Here is an 11,924-nt window from a genome sequence, read left to right as displayed (position 1 = left end):
AAGGGGAAACTAATGCAAGCTGGTTACAAGAATAATCATTTCACAGCTATTTTCTGATATTGATTAAACACATTAAGAAATGGGGAGATTTTTCATTGAGATCATTATTGATACTAGAAATGTCCTTTGTAACTGAGAAATTAGATGCAACACCTGAAAGGTCACTACATATGAAGAGTGATGCTGTCCAGGTAGAAGAAGGAGAACAGAAAACAGGGTAAGATGGAATCATGCAGTCAGCTGATCCAGAAATAAGCATATCTGGCAAACAGACATACTTAGTATTTTAAAGGAACGTGACAGAAGGACTTAAGATGCTCACTAGAATAGCTAAGTGTCTCAGCATCAGATTCCTATCAATATAATGAAATTATAAAATCGTTCAAAGTGAAGTTTAAGGGTGAAGGTCCAGATCACTGAATTTTAAATCCACATTGAAAATAAGAACCGGGTATAAATCAGGATTATAAACCTCATACTAAAGAGGGACTATCAGAAATATATCAAAGATGGTTAACACCTTAGGTGTCTAAGTAGGTCAGACTCCAGCCTTAGCGTTAAAGTACTCTTTTACAAAGCTATTACTGGCAGTACTTGGCTAGACTCAAAGTTAAATTACTCTTTTTCTGAAATCTAACTACTGTAATGTTTGGCACATCCAGTAAAAAATCCCAAAACCCCCAAACCCAGAAATCATTGTGGGATACTATAGGCAACACAAAGAAGGTAGTACATCTATTGTGGCTAGCACATATAGAACCCAGAGCCCTACAGGTAATCTGACATCAGCAGTTTAAGTTGCCAAGAAGCCATGAAGGAAAACAGAATGAAGTGGCATAGCCAGCAATACTCCGTTTATACTGTGGATTAAGTTTTTGAATAAACAAATTGGAAGTGCCTGTGCCTTTTGGAAAGCTGACTTGAGGAAGGAAGAATGTAATCTTATGAGAAAAATAATGGAAAAATATGGTGCTCAGACATCTTGATGAGTAGTATTTTTCTCTAGTCACTCAAGTTTTAGGAAAAGCAACAGCAGACTGCAGCTGTAGAGTGGGAAAGTCCAAGTATACAAAAGAAAGGCAAGACCCAGCAATAAGAATGAGGCTTGGAGTTAGATTACTAGTTGCTGTTAGTCAAGCTGTTTACCTTACTCTTGGTTTGCTTGCAGACCCAAAGACAGCTAGTTGATTTCTAGTCCGAGTAAATTGCAATGAAAGGAGTACAGGTTTTCTCTCTCCTGAGGATGTTGCCATCATTGTTACTGGCTCTGTCTTCCTTCTGGGATTTGTCTTTGTGTCTGGCCACTGCTGACATATGACAGAACCCTGCCTAGATATCCCCAAAACACCCATGTACTGTACCTACTAGCCAATATTAATGCCAGTTGTTCCAGCATCTGCATCTCCCACTAGACACTTGATTCATTCTGCAATTGGTCACTCAATTGGTTTTCCTCCATCTGTATTTTGAGTAGCAGCAAATGTAACATTGCCCTTCTGTTAATTAAGCTCAGAAAAGGAAATCACACCTGTAACTCCAATCCCAATGGCTGGGTTTCTCTCAGTGTGGGTACCCCTCCACCCCTGCACAGACATGGTGCATTCATTCTGCGCTCTGGTGCCCATCAGGCACTGCAGCTCTTTAATTGCCTCACACACACAGACAGTGTGCACTCACACTCCAAATGCTACCAGCCTCATTAGTTCCTTTCACACTTCATTTCTCCATGTGATGCATTCAAAGGTTTCACAATCTGCATATCTTCCTTTTAAGATGTCACAGAGCTCTTCTGCAGACCTTTGAGGGATTAATGAGCAAGATGTCTCTATTTTATTAATTAGCTGCTTTTCGGCCATACTCCACAGCTCTCTACTAGTTCAGCTGTTCAGCTACAGTAATTAGACAACCCACTTTTCAGTCTTCCATAACACTGCCTTAGAGAGAAAGTTTGACTGTTCCTGAGACGGTGGTATTTTCTGGCAATTATTAGACATCTCTTGAATGACTAATAGAGAAAACCTGCTTTCTGTATTACTCACCGCACCATTACAGTTCCCCATTCTAGGCTTTGTCTCATGCTCTCAATACGTGCCATCACTGGCACCCGAGCATCCAGCTGCTATCTGAAAGATTCTTTATTTGCATCATTCAGACATAACAGCCATAAAGAATGACTCCCTCAGAATCAGAGCTAGAAGTAATGTGGGTAGTGTTACTTTTTATGCTGTAATACTTCTCAAACAGGAACAAAATCAAGCCAACAAACATATGCTGTCTCTGCTTCATGCAGTGGAAGTCTTGCTTGTATGTCTGAGCCCACAATTTTTTTTTTAGCGACCAGTAGCTCCTGTACTCACAGTACCTGACATGCAGAAACCTATCAAATATGAAATGGCCTTTTTTTAAAACTTGCCAGTCAATCATAATTAATATTCTGCAGTGAGTACAACTACAAGGGAAAATAAATCTCTTAAATCATGCTTAGTTACTTTACTCGCTAAAATATTTTCTTGAAATACCAAATAGTGTCCATGGTGAATAGCTCTCCAGATCCCACAGTGATACTATTGTTTGCTATCTTGTTTATTTATCTACATCACCAAGCTACTGATTTAGGCCAAGCTGTGGCTCCTTTCATCTCTCCAAAACCAAGTACATAGACTGAAGAGGACGTGCTGTTTCTAAGTGGAACACACCTTCAACTTAACACTTGAAAGCAGTAAAACAAAATGTTTTTCCCCTCCTGAGAGGCAATGAGAAGTAATGCTAGGGTCTGACAGACTGTTATGAGCTGTATGTGCTGTGCATACACTGCTGAGTAAGTCCATTCCAGAGTGTGCTGGCAGCATAGATAAGTACAGACACAGCTGGCCTGATCTCACGCTCCTGCTGCCTGTCTCCAAATATGCTTCCAAAGGCTGTAGATCAAGAAGGGCCTGGGATGTGCACTCACCAGGGCCCTTGGTCTTGTCTGGATGAATGAGGTGGCCATGACTAAGGTCCACCACAGATAACACCTACCTCTGTAGCCAGCCATGGTTTGTATCATTCCCTGCCACTGTATCCTAGATAAAAAGTGGGCTAACCTTTTAAGACAGGATAACTTCTTCCTTCCAAGGATAACTTCTTCCTTCCATGTGATCAGTAAGGCATTCCAGAATGATGATTATATTATGTCCTCCCTAGAAGAAAAGAACTAACAAATCTACTTATCTATCAGTGTAAGAGAAGCTGAACGGTTTGTTCAAGGAGAGTTGAAACACTTCAACATTATCTTGGTTTTCTAACATGCAGCTTGCAGAATTGCCCCTCATATTGCCTTACACACAAATACATACATGCAAACAGTGTTTTCTGTGCAGTTTATGGATTTAATTAGACAACCGTGAACATGAAGTTTGGATTTTTTCAGCATGCATGTAAGAGGGAAAATGAACATGGAACAACAATTATCCACAGAGCTTCAGAGAGGTAAGGCTTTACAGACATGTAAGTCAGAAACAGTGCCAGAGTGTGCCAAATATCTGTTTGAAGTATTTTATATGAATTAAACTGTTTCACAAGAAAGCAGTGACTTCACTTGTTTGGCAATGACTTCTTAGTTTGGAAGAGTGATGGACTTTTAACCATCCTACACTTAAAATCCCACTTCAATCAATCATGCACTGATGTGTTTGCTTAGACAGATGATGAATAAATTTTCCACTACCCTGAGCTGTCCAAGCTCACTGTTAGTTAGCAATTAGATCATTAAGGTTAACAAACCTCTTAAGATGAACTGCAAGAAACAAACTCCAACAAATAGAAAACATCTTGCAATTACTTCAATTATATCTGTCTCCTATTTTGTTTCTGCTGTAGAATTCTCCACCTGGGAATTCTCCCGAGCCCTTAGTCTCTGAAGCCAGTATTATCAAGGCAAATGGTACATGTTCAAACCCTGAGCACTCAGGTCTATGAAGATGTGTAACAGCCTTTTTACATTCAAGTAACTGAATGGTTAAACACAAGGAACTAAGATCCTGCCAGCTACTGTCAGCAGATACTATGACAGCAAGAAACAGAGCTCCCTTGGTAAACAGCTCCATAAAATGGAACAAACTCTGTTGAAAACTTAAGACCACTGTAAGCCTCCGTGCTTTTCCTCTTCACATGCCAAGTGCGTTGCTCTGACTGCCTGCACTATAAACACCTATTTAGAAACTTGTATAAAATAAAATTCCAAAGCAAAACACTCCAGCAGTTCTCTGTGAGCTGTTCGTCATCTGGTGGGAGGCTGCAAGACTACAGATGACAGTGTTGGATGTGCTGAGTAACGCCTGGCTGAGGAGCGCTCGGGTGCTCTGGCAGTGAAAAGCTCTGTGAAGTGGTGCAGAAAGCAGGAAGGCTCAGATCCCAAAGGATCTCTGTGTATTTCAGTCTTTTCTCAGATATCCAAAAAGCCATATAAAGCATGAGCCAAGTATACAGAGAAATATAAACCTACAGTTGGCATGTTTCATTTAGGAATATATGTATGTTCGCAGTTTTCCTTCTCCACCTCACTTAGGGTCCAGATTCAGCCAATCTGTTAAACACTTTACTAGCTTTGATGGACACAAACGTTCAGGACAGATTTAAAGTTAAGCCTATACTTTATTGCCCTTAGGAAATGTACCTAATCATGAAACAAGGCCTGATAATGAACTTACAATGAAGTCCATAAACTTCATGCAATAAAAAAAAGTAGGGAAATGTTCTGAAAGTGAATTAAAAACCAGCCAGCTCAAGCTCATATCTCATCAAGCACAAAGCCAGTAATTTTTCATGCTAAGTACTTACTCTTGCACTAGTGTTCAAATCTCAAGTGAATAAAGGTCCTGGTTATGGCAAGCATTAAAAAAAAAACCCCAAAAATTCCAAACTAAACTTTTTTTATTGTTATTATTCAGAATTACAATCGCGGCTGTTAAGCACTCAGTTCTGTCATGTGGCTATTTCCACAGTATTGAAAGCATGTTGTGCCTTGATGACACAGCTCTTCCCCTGCCCATTTTATCAAGCAGTGAAGAGAAAATAATTGAAAAATAGATGTGTTTCAAACCGTGCGTGTCAATGCAAGGCTGAAGCCTCATGCTCCCAGGCATGCATGGCACTCATCCTGCTGCCAGGGCTCTCAGGACATTGATAAATTCTTGATATTGTTTAAAATAGAAAACAAACATTCCTCTTCACAACACACATTAAATAACCATGCACAACATGATTTCTACAAAACTTTACACTGCTGATCAGAAACTTCTAAGACAATCAGGCACAGCATATACTTCAGATTCTTCCTAGATCCTCAAACATATGAATACTACCATGAGCCCTTCATCACTGAGGTTATTATTGTGGTGTGCCATGAGAAAATCAAACCTCAAGAGACTGTACAGAGCTTCAGTCTAAGGTCAGGAGCCAGAATCAGGTGTAAGAAGATGAGATTCAGGATTAAACAGCTGTACCCTGTTGAAGGATGATAGGATGATCTGCACAAATGGCAAATCAAATGTAGTTCTTACAAAAGTACTTGAGCTTCAGAGAACACTTGCTAATGGTCCTGCAGCTCCTTCGCCTTTCACACTTCATTATGCCCAACTCAGAATCTTCATGCACTGCAGAACAGCTGACTTTGTTCCCCCTCTGAATATACTGGAGTTCCTAATATGCAGCAGTTTGTTCTTACTAAGATGTGAATGACTGGCCAGAACACACAGAATCAAGAGGACTTGGGGTTTTCCTAAATCTCAGATTGCAACACAAGAAAGAAATTTCAGAAATGAACTTTCCCACTATCTTACCATGAATTTAATACTGAATTCAATACTGGAAGGCTTATACTCCTGAATCTGATCAAAAGCAGGACTGGGAGTTGGTGGTGGTACCCTTTTTGAACACACAGCACAACAAAGGAATCTAGATCAGAACTTCTAATCATTGTGGTGTTCCAGTGTCATTCTGTAATAGTTACTAGAGCATCAGAACTCTAATCCTGACAGATCTCATTTTCAGGCAAAACTTACTGTTGCTAGACAAAACACACAAGCTGGTGAAAGGAGAAAAATCCTTGCCAATTATTTACCAAGCTAGCTGAAACATTTGCTTTCCAATTAGGATTCAAATACGTTAACAATTCAGTAATATCCAGGAGAAAGATGATAAGGGAGGGTTTTATGAAGTGACCCTTTCCAGCCTGAATGCAGCTTCCTATGTAGCAACTGTTACTGGGGAAGGGCTGGTTTCACCCACAAAGAACTAACTTTCCCTGGTAATAGTTAAGCAGCATCACAGTAGGCTTTGGCCCTTTAATTGTTTAATTACTTTTTGTTGTTGAATGCCAACAACTCCCATTCACACCATGTAGTCTAAGGAGATTTGGGGAACAGTAAAACAGCTATGGTTTTGGAAATTTTAATCATAGCATTTTGTTGCTGCTCTCGGTAAAAGATGTATAAGTCAGCACAGACAGTAAGGAACTGGCAAAAATCTCAGAGGAAATAATTTTGACTTACAGTTTTTGTCAAGCCAGTTATCATCCCTTATAGATAATTATCACTATAATGAAGACTGAAATTGAAAAACACAGAACAAAAGAAACTACTGGTCCTGCATTTGTCCTCCAGATGCATAAGGGGTGCCACGCTTTCAGAGCTGAGCAAACAAATTTAGTATCAAAGCAGTTTTGTTTGGGTGGGTGTTTTTTTCCCTTTAATCCCTATACACACATTGTTCTTATGATAAAAATCAGGAACTTAAAACAGCAAATGCTGTGTTGATTCTGTAACATTCGTTAACCTACACATACCTCTCTGTATTTGCACTGCTTTATCTATTTTTTATATATAAATTGTGTATCATTAAGAGTTATCTGTACAGCAGCTACCAAAGAAATAATAAGACAAATTTAAATATCCATTTTTCCTTCAGCCTCACAGTTCTAAATTAACCTGGTCAACAGGCCTTGAATCCAGCCAACATTCAAGAGGCCCTATCTCAGACAGCTTTTGTAATAAGTGTCACTGGCATGTACATGCCTACACCCTGTCCAGGTCAGTCTATTATCTTTTATGCCTCTAGTCCCACCTTCTTTTCCCCAGTAACTGCCAGATCCATATTCACCTCAGAAAGCATAACTGGAAATCTTGAGAACATAAATCCTGCATTATCCTCAAATATGTGAAAATAAGAGAATGGGCTTTCAATTCATCTGCAGACATCTGCAAAGGATCAAAGCATGTGTTCTAAAAGCTTATAGAAACACAGGTAAAAATATTTAGTTTTAGCACTGATTTGGGAATAATTTCGTTAAATTCAAGCAAACATATGAGACCTGTGCATTTTAATGAACTGAAAAGAGCTAAAATCCTGTGCAACCATTTTTAAAAGAACAGATTTATTCTAAAGATTCTTCACAAACACCAAACAATTCTGCAGAACATGCACAGCATGTTCTGAATATTTGATAATTTCAGCCAGAAATTCCTTCACCAATCAAAAGGCAAGTAGTTTCCTAACCTGCAAACTTAGATTTGCCCAGGAACCCTGCTGTTGTAAGGCAGCAGGCTCACAGAGGGTAATCTGCTTTTAAAGGCTGCAAAAATGCCCTTAAAAAAAAAAACAAAACAAAAAACCACAAAAAAACCAAAACTTTCTTATAGGTAGAGCTCATTTCCCTTCTCAGGAAGGAGGAAGCTTAACCAAAGCCCTGCTGAATTTAAGATACAGTTAACTATAAAACAAGAACAGAAGTAAACTCACAGATTCATAGTGAAGGACTTAGAGGGAGATACAGAGAAATCCCATGGTCTAACTGCTGTCCCTCAAGGCAGCCAGTCACCTTTTTTATCTTCAGTACCAAAATCTTCTGCTAAAACCCAAAGCAACTCTCAGAACTCAGAATAGCAAAGCAGGAGTTCCTGCATTTTCATTCTCTGGCCTGACAGAAGCCACCTTGGTCAGAAAAGGGTTGACAAAGAGGTCTCTCAGCTTCCTGGGAGCCCTAGTTGTCTCTGTAAATATAAACAACTGAACAAAAACTGCAACATAACATCAGTAAGGGTCCATGGCAGAAACAGGTCACAGCCTGGTATGTGTACACCGACCACACATTCTGGAATTTGGTTAATGGGACACTGTCTAGGAAATGTCAAGCACCCAGAAGCAACTGGGAAGCTAATGGGAGAAGGACTTGATGCTGGAACAGGAAGACACCTGCTTGCACAGTTTGCTCAAAGGCTCACAAGGGATCACATGTGCTAGCAAAACACAACAGTGCCCACCCACCCTCCAGCCACACTCACAGAAGTATCTGGGAATTTTAGACCTTCCATTCCTTATTCTGAGTTCAGTAACCTGAAATAAATTAATGTCATATAATGTACTTTGCAATATAGAGAAATTAAATTTTGAATGCAGTTGAAATTAAACTAGTCCTGCTGGTATTCAAGAATATTACACAAACCCTGGACAAGCTGGAGCTAAAGCTATCAACTGGCAGGCTAATGACAGCATACTGGTCTGTCATATGATGCCAAACAGGAAATATAATGGCTGAGCTCTTCCTACCTTTCTCTTAACAGATCACTTGTTTCACTTTTTCTCCTCTATGTGGTTACTGATTTACCTTTTTTTATCTGTAAGGAAGAGTATATTACACATCCAAGGACTATTTTGGCCAGTATTTTACAGTTTCCTTTATGAAATAAAACCCTTCACCAATTGTTTTATCAGATCTTCCTTGCCTTAAAATTAGTTTACTTGCACCACTGTTATCAAGAGAGCAAGATATCTACTTTTCTTTTCACAGACAAAGTATTGCTCATTCTGTAAAAAAAATAAAAAAAAGATAAAGTCCTGACTTCATTTAATCAAAGCAAAGAGAAAAGAAACAACTATCATATCAGTTTCTAAGGCATTTACCAGTACTGATTGGAGGTCCAAAGTGATTTCATGTCTTCTGACAATGACATAGAGGGCAATTCTTAAAATCACTTTTATTTTCATATGTATCTTTACTGCAGTTTATTTGTACAGGCACAGCATTTTATAAAGGAACTTGGATTAAACAGCAAGAGAGACATTTATCCATTATTTCAAAGGAAAGAGAAAAAAAACAGTAGTTGCCTTGAAAGGTTCTGTGAGGGATTTACTCATTTCCTTTCTTACATTCTCAGTCCCACTTGGAAGTTTTCCTCCTCATGTATCTGGATCCCTCACTGTCGATTGCTTCATAGAGGTCCTTTTTATTCTCTGCTGTTGCATGCAAATAACCAAGGTAAGCCACACAGAGGCTAATTGCTATCAGTCCAAACGCCATCACAGGTTTGTTCTGACAAGAAAAAAATGTAGTAAATGTTTTTAGTCAAAACATTTTTCATTAAACTCAAACATCACATTTGTCTATCTCAGCTTAAAAACAGAACAATAAACTATTGTGATATCTGCAAAAAATCATCACTGCCCTCTTGCAGACTGAATTTTCTGACAGCAAAAGGAATTCCCTTTGGAGAAGAAGATTCTTTCTGGAGACAGAACAGCACATTGCCCAGTACTCTCTATTTTGCTGATTGGAAATGCTGATTGAGTATGAATGAACCACACAAAACCAATTACTGAAGGTCTCCACTACAAATTTTTAACAGAATTAATCTGGATATACTACTGGGACAATGCACTCTGGTCCTGCTTGATTACAATCCTCTAAACCAAATTTTGTATCCTTATCACAAAATCTACTCTTATTATATTAAATCTATACTTATTATATGCACAAAATTTCATCAATTTTGGGTTATGCAAATAAAACCTGAGTATAATCAACTTAATTATAAAAGCAAGAAAAAGGAAAATCCAAAATATTGAAAAGCTACCAAAACTCAATTCACTTCATACCAAGAAAGTTTGCATTCTATGATTTGTTCCCTTCTAAATATTAAAAACAACTCCTGTTGTTTTTATTACTTAATAATACCTGTCAAGTTACATGGGTAATATACCTCTAAACAGGTCTTTCTGAAAGCAACTTGGCTAGATACAAAAGAATCAGACATTATAGCAATGAAATAAAAGCAGCAAAAAGCAATGTAATGTTCTGCGCTATCCACAATGAAGGGTGTAAAAAAGTAAAAATATTTTTAGTTACATTTCTGTTTGGTTCGCATAACAAGAGGTGATTATATAATGCACAGAGAATTGTAATTATCACTTTAAAGCAACTGTGTCTCTTGAAGAATATTTAGCTTCTCTCAGAATGACTGTCTTACAGGTTTAATGAAAAGCTCTGGGTTCACAGCTCGGAAAAGCATAGTTGTCTGAACACTCCTCAGTCCTGTTTTTCTCTCTTTGGGTGTTTCATTTTCATTTGGAGGTTTGGTGGAAGACATGTTACTTAATGTTGAGTACTTCCTAGAAGTAGAATGAAAATCAGGTGTAATTTCTGTAAAAAACCCTGGAAGAGCTACATTCACTGAATGCAAATTCACACTCTGTCTAACAACATCAACTTTAGCTAGCGTTAATATTACTGATTACCTCTAGTGTCACCTAACATTCGCAGCTTAAGCACACTGATTTTCAATCTTGTTAATTGTGTGGATCCTAAAATTAACTTTAGGATATTCAAATCTTCATATTACAAATCTAAATCTCCTGTTGATGGGCTTAGGGTTTTTCACTTGCCTTTGGCTAATACTTTAGCTACCTGTGGACCAATCAGCATCAGTCTTCAGACCACTGACTAAAAATACAATCCTAGGAAAAAATTTTATTTTTTTAGAACTTCTGCATGACAGGCCAGCCCAAGCACCACTGTAGTGCAGTCACTTTAGCCACCCACCCCAGGCCCAACATTCGGGTCTCACTTTTGCAATCACAAGGCACATTGCAAATGCCTTGGGTTCAAAATGAAAGAGGGGAAATTTAAGCTACTTAGAATATGCATGAAATTCTTTAGTCTGGGTGTAGTCAGGCACTGGAACAGGATGCCCAGAGAAGCTGTGGATGCCCCATCCCTGGAAGTGTTCAAGGCCAGGCTGAATGGGGCTTATGAGCACCCTGGTCTTGTGGAAGGTGTCCCTGCCCCTGGCACGGGCCTGAAACGAGATGATTTTTAAGGTCCTATTTCATCTTCCCCAACACTTACAAACCCAAACCATTCTATGAGCACATGAGCAAAAGTGGAAAAACATTCCCTTGGCTACCCCTGATTACTGAGGGGCAGAGGGGACACGGTGCTGAGAATCCCCTGGGAAGGGAAGGGCAGCGCAAGGGCAGTCGCACAACCCCATTCCGGGCGGCGAGGGGCTCCTGGCGCCGCCACCGGGACGAAGGGGGCAGTTTGACCCCAATTTGGGAGAGCCCGGCAGGAGCTCCCGGGACACCGGAGCCCCGCGGGAGCCCCGGCGGAGCCACCTCACAGAGCCCCCTCACGGAGCCGCCTCACGGAGCCCCCTCACGGAGCCCCGTCACGGAGCCCCCTCACGGAGCCCCGGCGGAGCCCCCTCACGGAGCGGCGCAGGGAAGGCACAGCACCCACTCCGCGCGCGCCGCCCGCCCCCGCCACTCACCGCTCGCCGCCAGCACCGCCCCCCCGCGGGCCGGGCCGCGGCTGCGCCTGCGCGCTGGCGCCCCCTGCCGGGCGGAGGCCGCCGCGCGCCCCTCCCCTCATCCGTGTGGCGGCGGAGCAGCGCCTTCTCCTCGCCTGCCCGAGGCATGGAGCTGTCCGGGCTGGAAGAGACTTTTCAGGTCATCCAGTACAACCGTCCACCCGACTCTACCACTGTAACCCATAACCACTAAATCACCCAGCGCTAGGTCCAGAGATCTCGTGAATACCTGCAGGGATGGTGACTCCACCACTTGCCTGGGAAATATTTCAACGCCTAACCACCCTAACAGCAAAAAAA

General features: G+C 40.6%; 1 protein-coding gene across 1 annotated transcript; it reads right to left on the bottom strand.

Moving 5' to 3' along the window:
* Nucleotides 1-8,999: 8,999 nt before the first annotated feature.
* SMIM8 (small integral membrane protein 8) lies at nucleotides 9,000-11,703 on the bottom strand. Its single transcript, XM_002198245.7, has 3 exons — nucleotides 11,586-11,703; nucleotides 10,284-10,425; nucleotides 9,000-9,349 (listed from the first exon to the last, which is right to left on the bottom strand). The coding sequence occupies exons 1-3, from the start codon at nucleotides 11,684-11,686 to the stop codon at nucleotides 9,191-9,193; spliced, it is 402 nt and encodes a 133-aa protein (XP_002198281.4). The 5' UTR covers nucleotides 11,687-11,703; the 3' UTR covers nucleotides 9,000-9,190.
* Nucleotides 11,704-11,924: the final 221 nt, after the last annotated feature.

The sequence above is a fragment of the Taeniopygia guttata genome, chromosome 3 (genome assembly GCF_048771995.1).
Source record: "Taeniopygia guttata chromosome 3, bTaeGut7.mat, whole genome shotgun sequence".
Lineage (NCBI taxonomy): Eukaryota > Metazoa > Chordata > Aves > Passeriformes > Estrildidae > Taeniopygia > Taeniopygia guttata.
This window is presented reverse-complemented; position numbering and strand designations above follow the sequence as displayed.

Excerpts from the sequence above, each read along its gene's own strand:
- SMIM8 (XM_002198245.7), bottom strand. The coding sequence starts at position 11,686 with ATGAGGGGAGGGGCGCGCGGCGGCCTCCGCCCGGCAGGGGGCGCCAGC. Across the intron at positions 10,426-11,585 it reads GGCGGTGCTGGCGGCGAGCG|GAAGTACTCAACATTAAGTA; the intron begins GTGAGTGGCGGG and ends TTCTACTTCTAG. Across the intron at positions 9,350-10,283 it reads CAGAGCTTTTCATTAAACCT|AACAAACCTGTGATGGCGTT; the intron begins GTAAGACAGTCA and ends TTTTCTTGTCAG.